This window comes from Falco punctatus, assembly GCF_963210335.1.
Source record: "Falco punctatus genome assembly, chromosome: 7".
In the NCBI taxonomy this organism is placed as follows: domain Eukaryota; kingdom Metazoa; phylum Chordata; class Aves; order Falconiformes; family Falconidae; genus Falco; species Falco punctatus.
In genome coordinates this window covers 34,964,526-34,989,258 of record NC_137587.1, presented here as the reverse complement: position 1 = coordinate 34,989,258, position 24,733 = coordinate 34,964,526, and the positions used below count along the sequence as shown (strand labels likewise).

Genomic DNA, 24,733 nt, shown 5'->3' with positions numbered 1-24,733 from the left:
CACATCTAGCTCAACTGGCACCAAGCATCCCACTCCTGATCACATTAGATCCCAGTAACACACATCCAGCTGGAGAGTCCTGATTTCCCAGTATGATTTTATTAATGTCTAGGAGAACATAGGCAGATATCCAGCACAAGGGCTCGAAGACTTGATCTACTCATGGACTAAACTTCCCCTAGCAATACAGGTATTGGCACCCCTGGGTGTAAGTCATATTAGCACACTCTATGATGTTATTTATATTACCAAAAGCTACAGCAACCTTATTAGCCTGCTATCCCACTGCTGCACTGAATGTGCACAACAGCAGCAGAGCCGGGAAGGCTCCGGGACGTTACTCTCCCGGTGTAGAAACCACCACAGGAAGTTGGCAGTGTACAGACTGCGTTCTTGCCTTTTGAATTCAAAAAGGTAAGAAAGAAAGTGGCAGTACCAGATGTCTTAAATGCCCTGTATTCTGTGATGAGGCACAAACTCCTATTACGTATCCACACATTTCTGGAAGGTGGCGTTTTCACATACTAGTTTTTTCCCTAGCAGAACTAGGCTGCAAGCCTACATGCAGTGACCAATTCTGGCACATCTGCAGAAGAAGGTGGTGCGGGACCTTCTCCTTCCTCTAGCTCAAGTTGCAGACACATTTGTTCAGCAGCAGCATCACTTTAAGCAGTATGTGCTTCCAGGCACTTACTTCCAACCCTGCTGTACCTACTAGACAACTTGGCCTAAGTGCTGGCGTACTTTGTGAGTAAATCAGATGGGGAAAATGATCCAGGTCAAAATAAGCCCAGCAGGACCCCCTCCCTCTCAAAACAGTATCTCAGGACAATGGGCACAGGCTGTGGGAAGGGGTAGGAGGAAGCCCCCTTCTATACCATGGACTGGGAACCTATGCTCTGAATAATACCGGAAGAAGTAGGAAAGACTGAATTAAACTGGGTAGAAGCAACAGGGAAAAGTAGTGACCTTAAGTCTCTGATTTTTGTTTCAGATTGCTCCTACCAATTGTTCTTCTCATTTAGAGCAGGGATGGGAAAATTGCTTTGACCAAGAGAATATCTCCAAACTTCTCTTCCCAAGTTCAGCCCAAATCTTGTGCTCCACTAAGTTTTCTGATTTCATTGCGTAAGTAGGAAACTCCCCAAACAAGGGCTTAACTAAGACTACGTTGTGTCTTAAGCAAACTTAGTGGAAACTATCAGCTGGGGTGCAGGTTTGTGTGGAGCTCCAGGAACACCAAACTTTTCCAAGTCTGGTCAGAACCAAATAGCCATCCAGGAAAAACAACATACTTTGCAATTCCAGGTATACTTCCAGATTGAAGATGCTCACTGGAGTGACTCCCCTAAGGTATTCTTCAGTAAATGATGAGGAAGGCTAGGAAAAAATTTCAGTCTACTAATCCTCTAAAGGGGCCTGCAAAGTCTAACCTTTAATTAGTGTGAAGATCTTCAAAATCAGAAGAAACACTATCACTACCATGTCATGCTCCCAGTAGTCACGCCCGGCAGCCTCTTGCAGGGTTCCTTGGCTTTAATTTACACATTACTCCATCTAGTGGCCTTATGGTTCCAGCATCCACGAGTTTAAAACTCTGCCCTGGTACCAGCTGGAATTCAAACCTCTGCAGCAGTTTTGCCATCACCACTTTCGCCTCCATCTGTTAAGAACAGCAAATTCATCATCAGTGACAGCAAATACAGCTTGGACTGCAGCTACTTAAAGTCAGTGTATTATGTCACGCTGCTTTGTCAGTATAGAGATTTAAAAGTTAAATGTTGCTGTGTAAACGCAGCCATCTGAGTTTGGGCAGGAAGAACAGTTGTCTGGGCCTTCCTGGATTTGAAGACAACCAACAGGTACCAAGATCGGTCCTTGTGTTCATGCACTAACCCCATTTTGGAAATCAGAGTGGAAAACAAAGCACTTTAATCTGAAGATTTTGAGCAGTGGTGCTTAGATGAACTCACAGCACACACCCAAAGAGCTGGCCTTCTGTCTTTCTGAAATGCTCTCTGCCATGCTCATATACTGCATTAAATTGTTCCTCCCATCCACACAGCCCTCTCTTCACCTTCTCATTGCCAGTCCTGCCTTATGCCCTTCTGCCAGCTGACGTTTTCCCTGCCTTAACTCTGCCAGCTGCAGCCACGGGATGGTCCCTAAGAGCCCCTGCACACCCCCACGTGTCTGACCTCAGCTGGCAAAGGCATGTTGACTGTGATTCCCATCAAGGGGTTCTGATTCAAGCAGGGTCACCCAGACAGTTCAGAGGGAAAGCAGCCTGCTGCCCCCTCCCCTACAGGCACCTGGCCTGCATGTGCACACGGGTAACGTGGGACCAGTGTGGTACATGTATGTCTGCTCATGTGACAGTGTTTGAGAGACATGCCATGTCATGGGCACAGTGGGGATCTGCCCTCCAGAGGGAAGAGGATCAGTGCACCATCAGTGTGGCCTTTGGTCCCCCACCACCAGCCACAGCCAGCACACCCTGACCTGGCCCAGTGCCAGTTAATGAAGCATCATTCCAGGCCTCTGCTTACCTGTGCAAACACCTGCCCGATGCAGGATCGGGGTCCCAGAGAGAATGGAAAATAGCAGTAATATGGCCTGCAAAGAAAAATGTTCAAAACCGTCACTCTTGACAGCTTGGTTGTAAAGAAACAAGCAAATATTTCATCACAGTAGCAAGGAAATAGTCTAAATATCACCTCACCTAGCTGACTCATTAGGACAATCTCCAAATGAACATTTTTTTGCTTTGGAGCAGCAATGCAGCTCTGCAGCTAGCTTCCTTGTCATCTCCACTTATTATATGGCTCAGCTCACACAGCTGTTCTGATGTGTGCAAACCTTATTTCAAAGCTGAGTGTCAAGCATACCCTAAGTGCTCTCCAGTCCATCAGGAGCATATAACAATCCACCCAATTATTGCTCCTTTGGGCAGCTCTGAACCATGTGAGTGAGAGGGCTTTTGGTCAGGAGACCAAACTATCTCTAGGCTGAAGTAGAACCCCTGCCTCATGAAGTAGGTAGATGCAGAGATCAGCACCAACTGTTCAGGTCACCGGTCCCTCCTATTGCACTCCCAGCTACTGCTCAGACTTAGGCTGCCTGCCCACTTGGCTGAACAGCATCCTCTGTCCCTTGTTCCCTCTTTAAGGCAGAGACACTTCAAGCATCCTGGGGCCAGGGCTGTTGCATATTAAATGTTTGTATTGCACCAAGGCAAATATTCAATCTGGTTTTGGCTCAAAGCTTTGACCTCGATACAAACATTAAATAACATTAGTATTGGTCTTTCTTTGTAAGGTATTCTGTTGTCAAAAGAACTTCTGGCCAAAAGCTGCACGTTATTGCACTCTATTTGCAATTGGATAAGGATTTAGTGTTACTCATAGTGGAATGGAAAAATAGTTTTATCCTGCCTTTTTTCCCCTTGAAATCTTTTCCTGTAATGGTTCCTTATTACATATTTAATAACCTGGGAGTAAAAAGAAACTCACTTAGGTGCATCTTTGCTAAACCGGTCTGGATTGAAAGTGAGTGGATCCTCGAAATACTTTTCCATCCTTCCCATCATATATGTGCTAAACTGTCAAGAACGAGATTATTTGCATTAGTGAGGAGCAGCACACTGAAAATGCCTCTTTGCTGTCACCGGTACAAAACCACAACTGCCTTCCACTCCCCAGGCAAAAACAATCCAGAGCCCCACTTCATACACCAGTTTTGGCCAAAATTTCAGAGGCGCCAGTAGCAATAGGCCCCGGGAGGATTTTGGCCCTCTGACACACAGATCCATTACATTTGGATCAACAGAGCAGCAAAAAGCTGATGGTGGATGGGACTCACAACAAGTGTCGTGTTTGCAGGAATTCTGACACCATCAATGATGTGCTCCTCCTCCAACCAGCGTACTGTTCCCGGGACAGGTGGGTACAGCCGCAGTGATTCCTTCAAAACCTGCGTTAGCAAAAAGCACAAAAGGTCAGTTAGTTAATATGGTGCAGAAAGCAGAAATAAAATTAATTACTTCCCTATGGCCTTTCACTTTGGCTAAATGGGAGCTTTTGACTTATGGAACAGATGCTGGTGTATCTGTCTTGGACTTCTGTGGGCAAAATATATGGCTAAGTCAGCTCCTTCAGGTTCTTTCTTACAACTGGTAAAACACAGAGAAAAAGAATTTAAAAACACAGGAAATTCAAAAGATGCCACACATTGAACAGATCTGACACCTCAAGTCAGGTCAACAACTAAGCGAAAAAAGTACTGGGAAGCAAATTCAAAGGGAATATCTAAGAGTGAAGTCTTATGCCCCCAGTGTGCTATTCTCAGCGCCGGCTCCCACCTCCTTCCCACTCTCAGCACTGTGCTCTTGCTCCTGCCTTTGTCCTGCTTCTGCTGCTCGGGGAGCTGAGCCAGGTCAGAGCACCAAAATGACAAAAAACAACCTGGCAAAGGAAAATTAATAGGCAATAGTGAGGAAAAAAATGGAATGAGACCACTTCTTTTGGTGGCAGTGAGCTGTAAGAATGGCTTATTTCATCAAAGTGAAACCTAATTAACAGCGCACATTAGCATCGCACTGCAAATGCAATTAACAGCATGTATGCATGAGTGGATTAATGAAAAAGAAGCATGGACAAAATGATTCAGAATTGCCTGAGTGACAGGAGAAGAGTCCTGTGGTCTCTGATTCTCCATTGATGGACTGTCTCTGACCAAGGGCAACTGTGATTTTGGTTGTACAGATCCAAGCTTGTTCTGTTCTGCTTTGAAAGGCTCTCATGTGATCTGTCTTAAAACTGAAAAGCTTAGATACCTCATCCTAATTGGAGTGGTGTAATTGTGATGGTATTTGGTGAAGTCTAAGGAAGCCTGCTGATTTCTGTAATCACAGAGATGCCTTTTCCTTATGAGAAACACACCTTTGAGATCTATCCACTGTCAAAGCACAGTGGTTCATGGGATAGGATAATGCAAATGGTAAAACACCATCATCCACCTCAGCAGGGCAGTTTAAGAGAAAAGCGATCATAGCAAGCAGGGAAATATAAGAGGAAGAATAGCTGCTGAGATGGGGATTCAGCCTCTACTGAGGGCTAGTGGTGTCCCTCATCTTGTGAAAAAGGATTAGCAACACAAACGCTGGCAAGTAGCCAAGCCCTGGTTTTGTAGTTCATTACCAACTAGCATTTCTATACACAACACCTCTTTTAGGACCAAACTCTCTTTCCCCCTCCCTGCCCCCGAGTGACTGAAGAGGGTTTCAAGACTGAATAATAAATACATTTTTTTAAAAAAGAGAAATTACAAAACCCAGCCATTATTTTTGGATGTCCTCAAATCCCACCGAGTTTATAGCGTGTGGTGAGATCATAGCTGGAAATGCTTTAACAATAATCAAACAAAGACAGAGCTGTGAGTTTGGGAAGTGCGTGGGATTCATACACAGGTTGGGCTTGAAGCAGCAAATCCTTCTTAAAATACAGCTATAGTTTCAGCTTAAACAGGTAGGGATTAAGCAACCCCACTCTAGTTCCCAGCTTGGTAATAATTAAGGAAAGCAGTGAAGGAATTGTGTGGGACTCTGGAAAGAAATCTGAGGAGCATCCTTCCCAACAAGGCTGGGCTGCTGCAAATGGCTTACAGTACCTGCCTGCTGGCTCTCTGAGGACAAAGACTGTCAGGACCAAATACTGGCAGCGTTCTTAAAATTTTAAAAATGCGGGGCTCCTCCATGACATGGCCGAGGTGCTACCAAACAGCTCTCACAAGTATTTTACCTCACTTCCACAGTACCTGTGATAAGTAGGTGAGTTTGCCAAGATCCTCATTGTCAATGTCTCTCTTGGCACCAAGAACATCATCCACTTCTGCCTGAAGCCTGCAGTTAAATTAAAAAATGTTAACTGCAGACACCCGTTTCTTGCTAGGCAAGTTGACAAATTACATTTTTTCACTTTCCAGACAGAGTTGGCCTTCAACTGCCACCCTTAGGCAAGATGCCTACTGATTCCCAGCCAGCCTGCCTGAACTTGTGCCTTGTATCAGGATGGAGCAATGTGCATCTAGTGCAGCCACATCAGGTAGGATTTGGGACCAGTATGTACAAAGGCTTTGGGAAGAAAAAATTTACCTAGATAGAATTGAAATAATCTTAAGCTTTTTAAAAAAAATTTAGATATATTGGGACTATGAAACTTTATTTTGGAAGCCAGACTAGAATTTATTGGGAGTCAATCCTAGCTTTTTAATAATCCTTACAATTAAGTTTACCTTGAAATTAACAGCAAGCTGGGTTTGCAAACTGGAGCACACATACCTTTCCAGTATTTCAGGATGCTGAGCCAGTGCCATTACTGTAAATGACAACTGATTGGCCGTGGTTTCATGACCTAACGACACCAAAAATTGGTTTCAAGGTTAGTATGAAATAATAATATGACACAAAGATGGTTTACAAGTGTGACTGTGAACAGGAAATTTTAAACATCAGGCTCCAAATGTTTTAGTTCAAGTATGCTAGAAATAAAAGGAAACACTAAAAGGGATGTAAATTCTATGTAAGGAGTTTTCAAGAATGACAAGATGTAGCTGGTAAAGATACAACCCACCTTGCTGAACGCTGCAGTGGCTGCGTATGGCACCTACTGGTTATGAGCTCCCTAACAGAAGGGCAAAGTGAGGTTTCGTATTTGTCTTGTCATATTATGGGACACACGGTTCTGCTGAGAAGCAAGGATTTACTGGTTTGGAGGGAAAACAGAACTTCTCACTGTCTGTCTTGAAAAGTCTGCTTTATATGCATAGTTTTCATTGTTTCATGGATAGGCAGATGTATTATTTTAAAGCATTGCAGAAAACAGACTTCTGCAAAAAATTTATTTGTTGCAGTAACACTTTTCTTGTGAGAGAACAGTTTTTTGACCTCACTTTCTAAGAAACCTAATTCCTACTGACTTGCAAGGTAAGTCTTTCTATGTTGTTTACCTCATGCATCATCTTAGCCCCTGCTTTTTCCAATAGGCTTCACAGTGCTCTCTCCTACCAAGCACTGACTAGTGCTCTTAAGGCAAGAATTTGTTTAATCATGTGGGTGAGATGACATGAAGACATGTTGAAGATGCTTTCAGTGGGGTTTAGCAGGATTTGAGGCAGTGCCAGAACTCATAAGAAATAGCCTTACACCCCAGCAGACACTGCTGCCCTCTGTACCACAGGTTGGAAACCACTGGACTGGCGCTATAACATATCATTTGCCTATGAGAAAACTAAGGGTTCTCTTCAGACTTCACCCAGCAGGTCCTACGCTACTGTAATACTGCTGCCTTCCAACCAAGTGACTCCTGGTTACAGCAGCATCACATGGAGTGAGCAAGGACATTAATCGTGACCCTGTAGACAGCCCAAGAATGGGTACAGCTTCCCACATGACATATCCAAGCATTAAAAGACTACCAACCTGCGATAAAGAAAGTGACAAAGTTATCCAGAATGTTTTCGTCATCTCTAGTTCCCTCCAGAGCTGTCAAGAGGGAAAACCAAACAAAATTAGAAGACACCCGCGTGCCCCAGCTGGAACAGCCAGAATGCCCTTCCCTGTTTTGCACATTTTGTCTGAGGTGGCACTGGGAGGAGATACAGAACGGGCAACTCGACAGTGATTTGCAACCAATATTTGATCTAACAGAAAGAAACAGGGAATCTTCAAAGCAACTCTCACTATAGTGTGAAAAAGACATTAAAGGAGGATCAAAGTTCAGATCCCCAAAACAATTCCTCCTGAATCTCATGGTAGAACGTGCCATAGAGAAATTCAATCAAACAGCAATGTGTCCCCTACCGTCTCCTTTCAGTATCTGCATAAGGACATCCAGTGTGGCTTCCTTCCCATTCTGGATGGCCTCTCTCCTCTGGTCAATGCACTCCTTCCCCACACGCCGAAGCAGCCTCAGACTCTCCTTGACCTCCTTTACCAGCTTCTGATTCCCTGGCATGTACTGAATACAGAATTTCTTCAGTCATTTTATTCCTTTTGCTGGTAAAAAAATATTGCTAATGTTATTTTTCAAGCGAGTACCTTGCTTTCTGCTAAATGATATCTGTCACAAAAATGTCTGCTCTCTCCAAGTGAAGGGTTTGAGTTGAAATGAGAAATATTTCCTTCTGTGCATGCTGATGTCCTGCCTTGTTACAGCTGATGTTTTGGGCACTGTGAGCAAAATTCCTTACCTCTCCATGGAAATAAATTGCAGCATGCAATACAGAATCTCACCTCGGGGCCCAAAAAGGAAAACAGAAGCTCTAAAAGCCTAAAATACAGCTTCCTGGGAAACTGTGAAATGTTAACTTAAATATTTCTTATTACATACATAATTTCCTAGCATATTAATTTGGGTTGAAAATACAATTTCTTTATGGTAAGAATGTTCAAATTTCTTCTACCTTGAGTGAAGGCTGCCATCCTGCTTGGACAAATGGCAAAAATCTCAATTTTTGCAGTGATGGGTGGGCAAGTGTAAAACCATATAAGAAGACAATACATGAGAGGGGAAGAGAAAGCAGAAAGAGAAAGGAAGCATCAAACGTTAATGTTAATTATGCAAGTGTTTTAAAGCACTAAATGAATTTTATCTTGAGGCATGCTAGAGGGAAGGAGCTACAGGTGACTGTTTCCCCATCGTATATGGGCCTCACACAGCTCCAACCCACTAACTCATGCAGGAGCACAGGCTCCAGCTGGCTGCGAGCAGAAAGGACTGAGGTGAAAAGCATACAGACCTGCATGAAGGACATGCGCATCTTGGCCATCCCCTTCAAAACCATAGTCACAGCGTGTGGGAAAGGTGTCTGGTCATCACTCAGTGCATTTAATTCCAAGCCAAAGGCTACCTGAAGAGCAGGAGAGAAAAAGGCAACTTGTTGCATCCTCCTGGCTCTCTGGGGCTGGGGTGAAACAGCAGAACAGCCTCACACCACCGCCTTTTCCTAAAACCACCTCAAGCTACACCCCACCTTGCAGGAGGCTGTGAGGGAAGGGCAGTATCTACATTATGCTTCCTCCTTATCTGGGGTATTAATAATTTACTATTACTCTCTGTTCATCCCAAACTTTTTGCATAGAGAAGGGAAAAGTGAGCGTAAGGCAGACTTCATGCTGACATATAATGGTAGTAACACAACATCCACACAAGAGCAAGCACTGGTGTGCCCCTTTCGGCAGGAGGGGTGGGAGGTATGAGGCTGTAAGGGCTTTTGCAAAGGGTCCCCATCCTGCAGGCCACAACCAGGCTGTGCAACCTAACCGCCCCTCCCTACGGCTCAGCCCAAATGGAAGTGGCACAATTACTTAGTCCTTCAGCTCTTCTGGCACTAGTGGGTAAAGGTTTTGTTCCCTGGCTCCAGCTCCTGATCACATCCTGCTGCTGGTACTTGTTACTTCCATTCCTTCTTGTTAGTTGCAGAGGAAACAAGAAAGCGGACAGCTGGTACCTTTGCAATGATATCCATAGTCACCCGGTTCATCATCGTTAGCATGCTAAACTCTTTTTCTCCATCTGCCTTTTCCTCTAGCTTCTCCATCAGCTCCTCTGCTTTTTCATTAAAAGTTTCCATCAGACCCATCAGGTAGCTGAACAATCAATAAAAATGAGAGATGGAGGCTCTGGAGAGGACATCTTTGCTCAGACAAAATTACCTTCATTATCTTCCACAGAAAACGGTAAAGTTTTTTCTTTTATTTGTAATAAATTTGCCTTTATACTTTAAAAAGCAAACAGATAAAATGAGCTAAATGCTTCTTATAGCAGCCCCACCCTGTCCTGCCATGTAAACAACGGCTGTTGTGGCAAAGGGCTTTGGCCTGTGCATGCCAAAGCACGCGGACTTCATCTTGAGACCCTAAACACAACGCATCGAGGCACACACAAGCAAACCAGACCAACCTCCTGCTTATCAATCACACGGTATCTCCCACAGGGAATCACTCAGGTGAATGATGAGGCTTGCCCACATCAAATCCCCGAGGTCTGTTTTTCTGCCAAAATAAGGCAGCCATCACCACATTCCCAAATATGCAACCCTGCGACCTTTCTGCTGTCGCTGAGCTCTTACGGGTATCACTGTCCCATGGGAAACCTGGTAAAATTATACCTGTTCCAGAAATGGTGTGTTGGACTAAGTAAAACATGATTTTGGCACTAAATGTTTTTTTTCTCTTTCTAAGTATGAAATAATGAATCAACGACATAAAGAATCATGAAAATACAGTAGAAATAAGCACTAGATCAACCCAAAGATATTTGCCTTACGTTCGGCTGAAAGCTGGATCCATTATCCTCCGCTGCTTGTGCCAATGCTCATGGTTGCAAACAGTTACCAAGCCATTCCCTAGAAACCTAACATTTAGGAAAACAAGGAAAAGAACGGTTTTCAGCAAGGGAGCCCACAGAATCCCACGTAGTCACAAAGATAACTCTTTCACATCTGTTTTCTTGCATTTTTCCCACACGTAGGAAGCACCGTGCTGCTTTGACTACAAAACTGTTACATCACTATGGACAATGACTGAAATGCAGATATGTTTTGCCTGGTTGGCACAGACTGCCGAGTTCAATAAGATGCTGGTTCATTACAGCGGTTATGCACATACTTACTATAACAATTGGATTATTATTTTTCTAAAGCCTCAGGCTAACAGAGAAAAATCCCTTTCTATTACTGAACTTAGGAGCTGGAAATTTGCATGCATTAAGGAATAATTCAGTCATCTAAAAATCTAAGTTTTGAACAAACTATTCTGAGACTAACTGAACATCTACAGAAGGGGGAAATATTGTCAAGGTAAAAAAAAATTCAACATAACCTCCTCCTTGACTGGGAAGACATTTGACTTGACACGTATTTTAATAGGTACATGCTGCTTATGTATGCCTGGAATTAGTTATTGGTCCCCACACTAAGGTAAATGGTCTGAGACAATGCCTGTGATGTTATTAATCTTGCACTTATTTTCAGATCATAATGGCTTCAGGTGCGTTTAGCCTACCTCTCACCAAATAAGCTGAAGATACGACCATACACCAGCCGATCCTTTGGGTACTGTGGTGACATCAAGAACTCCTAAAATCAAATCTCAGGTCAGTGAATACTGAGCATGATCTGTTTCCCAGACAAAACATAAAAAGCCACTCATTCTTTTCCTCCTGTAGCAATAGTCTGAAGACTAGATTAATTATTTGGTGTGCCCCAATTCCCCAGCTCCTGTGCTGCTAGATTGTTTTGCATGCCTCTAGCAGATTTTGCCCAATGACCTGAAATCTCACTCTGTGGTTATTGCAAAGATTTAGAGGAAGAAATTCAGTCCCTCATGCCTCACACATTTGAGATATTAAGCTCTTGCAGAGAGTCTCCTTTTCTGAAATGGTGGATGCTTGCTCTACCTGTTGTTTAAATAAAGGTAACAAAGCAAATCAACTGATCAGAGCACCTCAAGCTCTTAAGTCAGCCAGAGCCACTCTCTCTGCAGGCATGAACTGGCTGCACCATGCTGCCCTGAATATCAGGCATCACCTCACTCTTTCTGGAGGGCCAGGCCAATCCCCACTGTTGATTTGGCTTTATTTTGCATCACCTTCACTCCTTCAGGACTCAGAATCAGTACTGAGACTCTGTGAAAGGCATTCAGCCGTATAATAGGTCCATATTTTTCTGCCCTACAAGAAGAGAAGGAAGAAGGAAAAAAAATAATTAGATAATTATGGTACAAACCACCAACATGTAAACCGTTCAGACCTAATAACCTCAAAGGACCAAAGCAGCATGTACTGGGAACTACTGCAGTCTTCAGTGAATAAAGTCATTAAGAGAAAGATCAGTGTTCTCTCTCTAGCACCTCTACTGACCTTCTGAATGATGCTAAATATATAATTCAGGGCCCCTGTGCCTTGATTTCCCAATTTATGCTACAGGGCTAGCCCATTCACTGTTATTAATGTGTCTCAACTTACCACTGCAGGAAGAAATCATGCATAAAATCCTGTTTCCTCCACAAGATCGGCAGATGTCCAAATAAAAAGCTGCAGAAAACGAAGGTTAAGAGTGTCATGACAATGCCAACATAGGATTTTGTATGGACTGCAATCCTTGTTGCTCAGTGATGCAATACGAGTGTTGCTCAGTTTTCCTCCTTCTAAGGAAAGGCAAAAGTAAGACCTAACTGTGACAATGCCCAGCCCCCACATGAGTGAGCTGGGGACCAGGGTCAAGCTGGTGCACTTGGGCAGCCAGGCAGACCAGTGCAGAGAGGCAGGACAAGGTCTCTTTTGCTGCTGTATTATAGGAGATATCTGGGTCTGGGTGGGAGCTCCCAGCAAACTGCTTTGCTCCTTGTCTAGCTGACTGAATCTCGACTGCATCTATCATGTTTCTGTACATACAACACACATTTGCTTAAACATTCTTCAATACATGCTCAGCCCTGGTAAGCATAACTTTAGTTCTGTCAATGGAGTTAAATTGAGTAAAATTAGAAACCGCCTCCTGTCTAAAGCCATGTCACCCCAAATGCTGGGGAAAAAAAAAAAAAAGAGGGCAACCTAGAAGGATAATCACTGGTTAATACAGAAATTACAGAATTTAATAAAAGGTTAACTCTTCAAATACAACAGCTGCATTAAAGTTAAGAGATCAGTTTCTTCCTTCGGCTGCAAGTGGTGAATTCCCACCGGCTTTGCATACATCTGAAGAAAAATTTGGCCAGGCTTCTCTCTAAATGAAGCAAGCTGCGCTCGAGACCTGTTTTCCATTTGAGAGACAGACAGCCATGCTATCATCCTTTTTAGTATAAACAAGCTATAGAAGAAAAACAGGCTCTTATTTTTTTTCTGTTGGAACCAGAAGGCACTTAAAATAACAAGCACTCAACACAGGTACCCAACGTCTAAAGAAACTTTTAATCCTTCACTTGACTCCTCCACTGTAACTGGACTCCAAAAAGATGTGAAAGCCCTAAATACAACAGATGAGTCCTTCATTAGCTGAAGCTCTGGAAACCTCTATCTGCAGCACATGAAGCAAGGTCCCACTCATGGCTCCTCTGGTGTGACAAATGAATCTTCAGAGGTATCTTTTTCACCCCCTGTCCCATCACCACTCATTTAAGTCAGGTGTTACAACAGGCCTAAAATGTTCATCCTCTAATGAGAAGTCCTAATTACTTACTACATGCCATGAAAAAAAAAAAAAAAAAGCATGGCCTTGGTTTGGGATATACAACTATGTGACACTATCAACTGAAAACATGTATTTGCAAAAAAATCCTTTTTACCCATTGCCTGTTATTAAATCTTTAATATGAAGCAAACCTTTGAAGACATGACCTCCCTTCTTCACAGGTGAGCCACTGATGCAGTAAAAACGACACAAAGCCACCAGGACTCATTTTTCCAGCCTGTCCTGCACAAGTCCTTTAGAGGTGTGCTGCATTAGTTCTGACAAAAATACATCAGCCCAGGAAATCAATGGCGATAACATAATCTTGTCATCATGCAGCCACAACACCTGAGACACCTGAGATTTTGTTAAGATCCTGTTATACTTCATCCTAAAATAAGGTTTTCTTAAGCTTTTATCAAAGCGAAAGAGCCAAGGGCAGAGGCAAAGTTGTGCATCTGGGACAGAATAATACCTTGAAAGGACACAAGCTGTGGACTAGCTTGCTGGGGAGCAGATCTGCTGACCGCAACTGGGGGCTGGTCCCAGTGGGCAGCAAGCTGGACACAAACCAGCCTTTGCTCCTGGTGCTGCTCTTCTCCAGTTACCAGATAACAGTCTCAGCTGAGAAGTGTTTAGATTCAGATGAATCCCATTGCAGAGTAATTTGGGTCGGCAAGGATTGCTGGAGGCCACCAGTCCAGACTCTGCTCCAGGCCAGTCAATGTGAGAACAATGGCTCAGGGCTTTGCCCAGTCACCTGTGCCAGCATTTGTGCGTCCTGATGGTGAGGGTGGTTTTGCCTTTATACCTAACTGGGATTTCCCTCAAGTCAGCTTGTGCCTATTGCCCTCTGTCCTTCTTTTTGCAACTCCAGGGACAGTCTGGCTCCATCTTCTCATAACCACCCATCAGGTAGCTGAAAACAGCCTGTGGATCCCCTCAGCCCTTCAGCAGCCACTTCTCCACTCAAAGCAAGCCCAGCTCTCAGCCTCCCAAGAATCCTGTCTGCCCTCCACTGGACTCACTCCGGTCTGCCAATGTCTGTCTTGTACCGGGGAGACCACCACCACACATGGCACCCAGCTGTACCCCCTCCCCCTTTATTTTTAACTATATGTCTTTTGAAAACTGGAAGTATTTGATTTTCCTTCCCTTGGACATTTAGGAGTGGAAGTGTTTGTGCAACACGTACTGAAATAGGGGGTTTGGACTGTCTCTGGCAATTTGTACTTTCGAAAAGCTATCAAGTAGTGTGGGCTCACATGGCAGACAAGCTTCCACCGAGGCATACCTGTACTAGAAACCTTCCTGGGAAGGATCCTAGGCTGACCACCAACAGCAAACTGTTAAAGGAAAAATGTACACAGATGTGGGTACCGCTAGGCTTGCTTTAATCACAATTCAGAGCTGGGCCGCCACCTGGGTGAGTAGCAGAAAACAAAGGGATACAGCACAGCTTATATGCACTTATCAAATCATTGGTCAATGTCCAAAGTTTTTAGAAGTTTCCTTTGGTCTGTCAGTTCTGTGAATCTATCACCTGACTCTGTCCCAGTGGATTTATCTACTTGGTTCCAGTCTCTGCCTTGGTTCCAAGGTCCTCCTCAGACCATGATCTTCTTTCTGCCTGCTTTACCTCACACAATCCTTCAAGCACGCTTAGTCTTTGAACAAGCAGTTCCTATTCCCATATACTGATTTTTTCTAGAAACACCTGTGTTGCTGAGAGCACCAGTGTACACAAATTGATCACCTATTGTTTCTGTATTCTCCCACTGATTAACTTGACTGGGTTTTAAACCAGCCTTGGATGAGGGCTACACAAGGGACAAGGCCTGGTTCTGCCATTTCGCAGCTTCAGCACTTGTGAATTTCTTAAATCAAAATACTTTTTTTTTTTAACAAAACCTCAAATCCTGTAGAAGGGACAGAAAAGCAGCAGCAAGGTGCCTCCAGCTGCCATCAAGTGTGTTATTTCATGCCTCAAAAACGCACCTAAGGACAGGCAGGTTCAACGATGGCAAAATCCATCCCCTCTCTAGCCTTGGTACCCGACCCTGGTGACACAAGTAAGCTGAAGCCAGGAGTCAGGCTGCCAAGCCGGTGTCCCTGTAGGAGTGTTCGCGTCGGAGTGCTGGGCTGGCATGGTGTCCCTTCCCGTGGCACGCTACGGGGGCACAGGCACCCAAAGCTGAGGCTGAACGGGGGCGCCTTGTGAGGCGCTGCCCTGCCTGGCCGGCCACTTTCTCGCTGCCCTTTGTCACTTACGCCTCGGGGTTTTCTGGAGCCAGGCACCCCTCTCGTGAGGGAGCGCAGGGAAGCACCGGCTGGAGCCAGGGTCGCTGTGGCACGGCCGGCTGTGCTGGGCCAGCCAGCCCCTCCCGCCTGTCGGGCCCCCCGCGGCAGCAAGCGCACGGCGGGGCCGGCCACGCCAGGCCGCTGCCCTGGGGCTGCCGCGGCCGCCCGCGGTGACCCGGCGGGGCGGGCAGGGCAGCACGGGCCGCCGCCGGGCGCAGGCCTGGCCGGCAGCGCTGCGAGACAGGCCGGCGGGGCGGCTCGCCCACCGCAGCGGGCTGCTGTTCCGCCCCGCAGCTCGCCCCGCACAGACGCGGGCCGCGGTGTTGACCTTCCGCGCCGACATTGCCTCACGGCGCGGCCCAGCGCTGCTGAGCGGCTCCCACCGCTGGCGCCCGCCCCCGCGGCCGCCCGGACCCCCCGGGGCCCCGCCCCTCACCGGCCCCTTACCTCTCCCGGGGGGCGCCGGGGATGTGGTCGTACTTGGCGTGGATGTACCGCACGTAGCAGCAGTACAGGCCGAAGGCCAGGAGGAACAGGCCCAGCAGGAGTCCCCCGGCCGCCCCCAGCGCCTCCATCCCCCCGGCGGCCGGCTGCCAGCGCCGCGGGGCCCGGCCGGTGCGGGCAGGGCCGGGCAGGCCCGGCGGCAGGACCGCTTAAAGAGCCCGGCTGCGGCACCCAGCGCGTGTGTATCGGTGTGTGTGCGTGTGTAGCCGTGTGCGCGGCTGCCCGAGTGAAGGTGGTGCCTTGCACAGGAGCGGGAGGGGGTCAGGCAGGATGCCGTTTGCGGAAGCGTTTTAACGGGGCTCGCCTCCAGAGGCCCTTAGGGAAATGAAGCTGTCGCAGGCTGAGGAAGGCGGAGGCTCTTTGTTGATTTTAAACTGTTTAAAATATAAGAGGTGAAGGGAATCTGGTGTTGATGCCTGTAGGAATCAGCAGATAAAAGATTTTCAGAGCAATCTGCTCCGGGCCCTGTGTTACACAACATACCCATCCATCATCCAGGCATGGGAATGAGGAATGATCCGGTTTTATTCAAAGTAGGTGAGCTAAAGCTGACTGCCCACGAATTGCACAAGGATTGCAGGGCACAAGCGACCAAGCCATAAAATGGTGGAAATTCCTTTCTGATAAATGAAAAGTAATGTGTGGAGAAAGATAAACAATGCATGCACATATACATCCAAACCAGTTACACATACTCCGTGGTGGCACCTATTCAGGAAACGTCAGCTTAAGGCTCAGTACAGATCAAAGAAGCAGGCAGAGCATCGGCAGTGATTAGAAAAGGGACAGTGAGCAAAACAAGATGCCTGAGTGTGTCAGTCTATAGGGGACTCTGTAAATGGGAGCATACCCACTGTGAATGGATACCACATGCACTCTTCCTCCCAGCTCAGCAGAGGTGTAGAAACAGAGGCAGAAGAGACTAGACCTTCAAACAGGAGAAAGGATGAGTGAGAGAGGTTATGACAGGGGTCTGGAAAACCACCAGTGGTTTGGAGATAAACAGGGGCAAACCAATCATCACTTTGTATAAATCAAGAACAAGGAGGCACCCGCTGAAATGATCCAGCAGCAGATGTAAAAGAAGATATTTTTCACCACAAATTGTTAAATGGAGGAACTCATGGCAACAAGCTGTTGTGGAGGCAAAATGAATAAAGGAGTTCACAAGGAGCCAGAGAAAGTGGCGGAGAATGGATCCAGGAGCCATCACTGGCCTCAGCAGGAACTCTGCGCTGGGGATCTCTGGGAGGAACAGCAAGACTCCAAATGGCCCAAGAAGACCTCTTGGGTACACAAACCACCCACTGCATCCTCCTGTGTTCCCATCCTGCCCTCAGCCCAGTGAACTTTCAATCCCTGCACCAACCTGCACAGTCTTCTATAAACCCTCCCTTCCCTTCTTCCTCCTCTGAGACCTGCTGTCTATACCCTGGGTTTCTTCCCCACGCTGCAGCGTGCTGTGCCCACTCTGTCCCTTTGAAGGTTGCCCACCTTGCATGCAGGGCAGCAGACACTGCTCTCCACCACTGCCACAGCTCTGACTGCAGCAGCAGCAGGAGAAGCAGGATACCTGCTGCCCTGCCATGCCCTTTAAAGAAAAGCCGGCACGGCACCTGCCTATCAGACTTTCGCAGGACAATCCCATTCATGCACTCTTTCTACACACAAGCTTTACTCAGCTGGCTGGAGACGGGATACTAAGCTACCTGGATTTTTATCATGTCTGTTTGCCACCTGTGGGTCTCTGACTTGTTTTCTGGTACCGTATAAGGCTGCTGCAGGAGTTTTCATCCCCACCATTTCCAGTGGGGTGCTCCCCTCCCACGGCAGCTCCCATGTGGCCATGCCTCTCTGCAGCAGGAGGGAGAGGATGTAGCTCGTGGCACACCCTGGTTTTGTCCATCTGATGCAGCAATCATCTGCCAGGCACCTCCAAGAGCTTGCTTTGATTTCCACATGGAAGCAACGACTGTGCCAAAAAGCCACAATCTGCTGGTTTTCCTTGGCTTTCTTGTGTCATTTCTGCTTGTGTTCAAGAGTAGCAGATCAGAGCGAGCAGAAAAAGACTATCAAAGCAACACCACATGCTGGTGGAAGGTGAGAGATTTCATTTTTGTTCCAAAACATAAACCGTTTTGAATGGGCTGTCAGTGACAGAAGGGCAGCAGGGAGTCAATGGCAAAGGGGAATTTCAGGAGCACCTGTAGCAGCCTGTGACTGTGTTGTTTATGCTGCTTTCCTGTGTGGATGCGTGCCCACATAGCCCTCGCTAGCAACTTAGTGGCTAACACCTGCTGGCCAACCATGGAAACACTGATCACAAAATGTTCAAAACCCGGGCAGGTAAAAGGAATTGCACTGGCTTTGTAGTGTGAGCTAGGCTAAAGAAAAGTTTGGTATTACAGACCTTAGAGAATGACAGGTATTTTCTTTCGAAGTCCCCAGGAACTGGTACCCCTCCTGGTGGGCATGCCTGATGCCTGCCTGCTCTTGGGTTTTTCGGCCTGGGCAGGGCAGGAGTTGGGTGACATCATCCCAGGAGGTCCCTGGGGAGGCAGAAGGACCAGAGACTTATCATAAAACTGTGAAAGCTGTGGAAACCTGTCAGGAGCTCCTGGGATTTTCCTTTTGGCTGGCCACCATGCTCGGCAGAGGGATGGAAGGACACCCAAGGTGCCCTATGAGAACAAATACACCTGATCACTTCATCCACAGACTTCCAGCCTGCGGGTGGGCAGGGCTGCTCTGCGGGGCTTGCTTGGTGGCCAGCATCACTTTCCTGGCTTCACATTGTATAGCGGAAGAGTTTGGTGGTAATGCCACATTACAACCTCAGAGAAACACTGATTCTTGATAATGATCAAATGGTACAAAATATTAGAAAACAAAGTCTCTAGCTGTCAGTACACAATGGAGCAAAAGCTGGATGTATTTTTTAAAATCTTCTTTGATTTTCTGCTACATTTAATCTTAACATTGATTTTTCTTGAACTGGTAGCTCCTTCTTTGGCTCAAAATAATTGCAACAACCCTGAAATTATTTTCCCATCTGTTTTGAGTACACATACTTTCACACAGATTTTTTTTTAAAAAAATCTGGAAATTATGTCGTTATATTCTCAAAAGCCAACAATATTATCCAACTACTGTTTCTGTTTATCTTAATTGATACTGGTTTGGTTTTGGTTTGGGGTGGGATTTTTTTAATTATTTTTTTTTGGCCTGTTAAGGCTGCGTTTTTATAACCTTGTTTTCAGAAAAAAAGCTACTATTCCTTCCCCTTGGTCAGGCACTACATATCATGATCTCATGATATGAATACCCATCTCTAGGGAAATATATCTAATCACAAGAATAGCATCATATAGAGAAAGTGCTTAAAAACTAAAGCTAACTAATGAAACCATGTCTTTAAAACCACCCAGTGATCTTCCTGATGAAACATTGATTTTCTGAGTTTTATCAATGTTTTTTTCAGCATACTTCAAGAATAGATGGTAACTATCTGTAAGGTGTTTTTTCATTTGAAATCACTCTCAGAATAATTCCTGTGGAAAATTCCTACTTGTACCTTCTTTGTGAGCAGCTCACAGGGATGTGATAAAATATTTGGCATTTTATACATTTTGATGGGACAGAGAAGCCATGTGTTATAGTTCTGATCCCTGAGTAGATCAGGAAAGCTCTCAGAATAAAGCTTCTAATGCAAATATAATAAGCTGATAACTCCCCTTCCAAGTATTCAGCCTAGGTAGACTGCAGAAATTACCTTGTATTTCAGGCTTCAAAGATAAGCTTTAATAGAAACTTTTGTTTGTATTCTAATAAGCTTTAATACAACCTCTTGTTTGTATTCTAACGTGTTTCTATATCCTTGAGTGAAGGACATTATACCAAGAGTTTATTATCTGCCTGGGAGCCACATGCTGCTCTAAGAAGGAAAGGAGTGCGGGCTTGGGTTCGCTGAACTTCCCCATCTGTCACTTTTCTGCTGGGGACTGAACTGCCATCGTGTGGACATTTTGCCAACTTGCATATTCCCGTAAACACGAAGAGCAAGAGAGACTTCGGAGCTGAACAGAAGAGCAGAGAGCTGGGAACCATTGACTGGTGCGAAGTTACAAGGCGAATTTGAAAAGCTGATGGGACATAGGGCTAGTCCAAACCCCTGCTGTCTTTTCCTTTTCTTTTCATAGCTATTTAAGTTTGAAAACATTTACTGCTTTCTCTCTGGAGTCCAGCGTCAGATAAGCTGTAAGTGAGGATGGCAAGGAGAAGGCACAGCAGAAGTATCTTGTGCTGGGAAATGCCTTCAGCAGCACACAGTTAGCCAGAGGGCTGGGTATCCTAGGGCAGTCTGAATTTTCCAATAAAATTAATTTATAAATAAAGAGGTTTTAATTTTACTGTTAAATGTCTCCATCTGTTGTGGGCTACTGGTTAAGTGCAGATGGTGATTAAATTACTACCGCTCGTGGAGAATTTACAGCCTAAGACCTCACCCCCTGCCTAAAGGTCCATATGGAACTCGTAGGGGTCTGAGGCTAGCATGAGCACTGCACTTCATCCATCTTCAGCAGAAACGCAAACTTTAGGACTGATTTTACTATGCATCTCCACCTTTCCCAGGCAGAAACACTGTCCAGGTGGAATCCTAGGACCAACTGCTGTTTAGGGATTTTGGTCCTTCTGCCTGGCTCTAGCAGCTCTGCCACATGTAGGCAATCCCCCAGGAAGCACTGTCCACCGCACATTCATTGTGTCTGCAGGCAGTGTGCTTTCACCTTCCTCCATTTGATCATTTCACATAGTTGCTATATTGTGGCAAATAATCATTTGCTTTTAATAGTGCAAAAGATAAAGTTTTCTGCTTAAAGGATTGGAAAGTTCAGGACAGAAAATGTATGTTTTCAAGCTTTCTTGCTGCATAATTGCAGCTTACCTTACCGTTGAATCTACCATAGCCTAAGTGTTCAGGCAAATATATCTTTGAACCCAGGATACAAATGCCGTGATGCCAGTGGACCGTTATCCAGCTCAGACGTGGATAGGAAAACTCTCAGAAAAAGTAACTGCTCATAATAAATGAGCCAACCTAAACCGAGATCTTTTGCCACAGGTTAAACTATGCTGGATACAGGAGTCAACCATACCTTTGCAAAACAAATTCTATGGTGGGCACATCACTGCCAAATACAGTACCTTTGCAGTGATTTTCACCCAGCTCGTATATACTGATGTCCTGATCCTTCTTAGTCAATAGAATTTGCCAGCATTGAGCGGGCAAGTAATTGGCAAGATGGTTAATAATAACGAAAATAGTCCAAGGGTTTAGTCACTGCCAACAGGTAATGCCCTGAGGAACAAGCTACTTGATGTCAGTGCTTACAACTGGCTGAACACTAGAGACTTTTTTTCTTCCTTAAAAATAGCATCCCTATTTACCATACTATTGTTAAGGAATAATTGCCATTTACATCGTAGCTGCTTTTTTGACCACATTAAAACATTGCTCAAGGCAATCCTATAGCTGCACCTGTGCCCCAGGGCAAAATCTAGGCATGAAAACCTTGGGAAAGTCATCCAAGACAACAAGGTATGGACACATGTCAAATGGGTTTGAGATCTTGTTTGTTTAAAGAGGAAAAAATAAGAATTCTTAAAATTTAAATTTGGAATGCATTTATTAGTTACCAAATGACACTTACATCTCTTTTCATATAGAAAAATGTGTGTTTATATGTGAAAGTAGCTAAGGGGGCCAATGCATCTCACATGTCAATCTGACCTTTTGAAGTGGTCTATTGGCATCTTTCTGAGAGGAAAAGCAGGCTTGGATATTGACTTCTTGTGACTGGTTTTCTCCTCTGCACTTCTAATTTCTGTGTTGATTGTAACCAAACAGTGCCAGGCTGAGCTCATGCGCAGCAGGACAGATATGTAGTGGGGACCCCCACCCCCTTCCCACCCCACCCCATGCCCCGTACAACCATATTGACTCTAACAGGTTAAAGAAGAGGCAGGCTTTGCTCGGTTCGGTGCATTCCCGAGTGTGTTTTGCTAGGTTTGGGCTGTGGGGCAGTGGTACGTGAGCAGCTCTTCTCCCTTGGCCATGCTGAAGGCCAGCACGAAGGTGTGACTGGTAGGAGGTGGGGAAGAGGCTGGTAGGGGAGATGAAGGCAGGAGAAACACCATGCCAGCATGTGAAGCTGGGGGCCCAGGCTCATCTGTCCATCCAGTGGCAGTATCGCCTGCAGTGCCACCACTGAGCATGAACCTGAGTTGTGGCTTCAGTGTTAATTACAAGATGCTGTGCTTAGTAACGTGATACATGTACCTTGTGCTGTTCATACACTGCAACCTGACACAGAGAACCTGGGCAAAGCCCAAGCTCCCCTGACATGGGGGATGCCCTCATGGCATGCTTCATCCAGGGTTCAGCATCCAGAAGGGTTTTGCCAGCATTTGAGTGAGCATCCCCGCTGCAACAACCTACTTATTCCACTGTCTCTCCATTGCTTTGGCAGCAAGCTCTAAACCCAGATACTTGTGGGAGGATTTGTCTATTGGACGCCTTGGAAAGAACATGGCAAGTTCAAATTATTTCAGCCTGAAGAAAATGTCTATCCTAGAGACCGCAACACAGCGTGGCAGTGCTTGGGCTGGCTGCTGGGTACCAGAGGCAATGTAAATGAAAAAAAACACCACCTGACTTCTGCACAGAGCTACTCTGCCTTGGAGGTAGAGACGAAGAGGTAGCAAGGCTGTGTTTGCACTGTTCCCTTAGAGATATGCTGGGTCCTCCATGTGGCGCAGCTGTGCTAACATAAGGAAAGGAAAAATGTTTAAGGACAAATGCAGATGCTCCAGTCTCGGACACAGAGGTGAATCAGGAGAGAAGGCAATAGACCATATTGTTACTAGACACAACTCTGGGACTGCCACGTAACAGGTGCAGCACAGCAGCTGCTCTGTGGTAACCAGCATTACTCTGTGCTATTTTAAGACCTTTAGCCTGAATCAGCATTCAGGCAGTATATTGGCATGTTGTAATGTAGCAGCAGGGTTTATTAGTTTATCTAAAGCTTAATTGGTATGACATCCTGGTATAGAAGTGCATTTTAAAATGAAGAAAAAAGCTACCAGTAAGAATCCTGTTAAGCAGCAGATGATGTATCAGGTATTTAAATGCACATGTACTTCTGCGCTTTTAATAGCACAGGCTTATTATTAAAATACCAGAGACCTAGACTGACAAATACCAGGATTTAGAACAGATATGTTTTAAGCTTGGAAGGGAACACGGTGGTCAGAAATAACTTCCCAGCATCGCAGCAGTGTACTGAGCTGGCAGACAAAGAAAAAGCACACACACATCCACGCAAACTAAGCTGGCACGCTTTCCCCGCTCAGTGCAGGCTGGGAGAAAGGATAAGAGGGAAAAACCACCTTATCTGCTAGTCTTATCTCTTCCTCTGCTGATAAATACTTCCCCTGTGAAGCTGGTGGCACCCACGTAACACTGTCAGAAAACACCGGGGGTGTCTGGCTCTGTGTTTGCCGTCAGCCGAGCCACGGCACAGCTCGCTCTTCCCAACTGTGGGCTGGTTTCCATATGCCTTTAGCGGTCACCAGAGACGGCATGCCACTGAATGAGTGCCAGCTGGGGGCTGGTGGCAGTCACCACCAACAACGTGCAAGATGTAGGTGGCTTCTCCTTATGCTCAAGAGGTTCAAATGGGCTAAAGCAGGTATAAGGTAACTAATAGTTAAATCAGAACAAAGAATACTTAACTACCTGGAAAATGATGGTTAAATTCCTAATTGGTCTACAGCAGACATCCTTGAATCATCTCAAATCCTCTACAGTAACTTCTGTTGTGTGTGCCTTTTTTTCTACCCAGAAGTCTTTAAGCATAATTATGATCAAGATTCTCCTTGAAATCTCACAGCTAGAGCTAGCTGAAATTTGGTTAAGGAGCCAAAAGGAGCAGAAGAGGAATATGGGAGAAGAAAGACTACATCTCCACTTTCCATTTTCTTCCAGCCCTCTAGTCCCATCAGCTCAACAGGTGCCAAGTCTTTCTAACAGAAGAACTTACAAAGGACTCCCTTGTTCCCTGACTATTTTGATGTGCCTGAACTGAATTTCTGCACTTTAAACAAATGTGCTTGCACCTTCACTGCAATAGAAAAAGCCTAATGACAGTCTGGTGCCTGATGGCATTTATAGGTTTTCCAATGAAATGAGAGAAGTATTTTGCAAAAGGTACTTTATATGTCTGTTCTCCCCTTTATACTTCATAAGAAGTAGGGAGACAGTGCTGTTTTTCCCATCATCCATTTTGTGAAGGTGTTCTTTAATATCAAAAAGTATTTAATGGGTGTCACAGCACTATCCAAACTATCAAGCTGCAACAAGGACTTTTACCATCTCATACCAGCATACCCTTCATACCAGTCCCTCTGCTGCCTTCTCATCTCACCCCATCCAGTATATGTGTTCTCCCTTCCTTTTCTTCTGGGAAGAGAGGCTGCCCTCTCTCCATTGGCTTTCAACTGCTTCACTTAACCAGCCACACCTGCACCTTATCTACATCAGCCAACCCGCGCCCCTGAAGCCAACCCACAGTTGATTATATCATCAATGCTAATTAACCCAGCTTCATACCACTACATTTCCCCCCCCCCTTTTTTT

The 24,733-nt window shown here is 45.5% G+C and overlaps 1 protein-coding gene across 2 annotated transcripts; it reads right to left on the bottom strand.

The window, feature by feature from the left end:
* Positions 1-77: 77 nt before the first annotated feature.
* Positions 78-16,231, bottom strand: CYP46A1 (cytochrome P450 family 46 subfamily A member 1). 2 transcript variants are annotated; one of them, XM_080394611.1, is made up of 15 exons: positions 15,976-16,231; positions 12,024-12,092; positions 11,648-11,729; positions 11,063-11,136; positions 10,326-10,412; positions 9,508-9,646; positions 8,797-8,907; positions 7,859-8,015; positions 7,478-7,540; positions 6,338-6,410; positions 5,815-5,899; positions 3,862-3,972; positions 3,513-3,601; positions 2,550-2,616; positions 78-1,663 (listed from the first exon to the last, which is right to left on the bottom strand). In XM_080394611.1, exons 1-15 carry the CDS (start codon positions 16,101-16,103, stop codon positions 1,502-1,504), a joined length of 1,497 nt encoding a protein of 498 aa, XP_080250737.1. In that variant the 5' UTR covers positions 16,104-16,231; the 3' UTR covers positions 78-1,501. The 2 variants fall into 2 exon arrangements, with proteins under 2 accessions (XP_080250737.1, XP_080250738.1); XM_080394612.1 differs by lacking the exons at positions 12,024-12,092; positions 15,976-16,231 and having other exon boundaries at positions 11,587-11,724.
* Between the last annotated feature and the right edge of the window lie 8,502 nt (positions 16,232-24,733).

Coding starts and splice junctions, on each gene's coding strand:
- CYP46A1 (XM_080394611.1), bottom strand. CDS start 16,103: ATGGAGGCGCTGGGGGCGGCCGGGGGACTCCTGCTGGGCCTGTTCCTC. Junction 10,413..11,062: donor TTCAGCTTATTTGGTGAGAG/GTAGGCTAAACG, acceptor CCTAAATGTTAG/GTTTCTAGGGAATGGCTTGG. Junction 3,973..5,814: donor AACTCACCTACTTATCACAG/GTACTGTGGAAG, acceptor TTGCTAACGCAG/GTTTTGAAGGAATCACTGCG.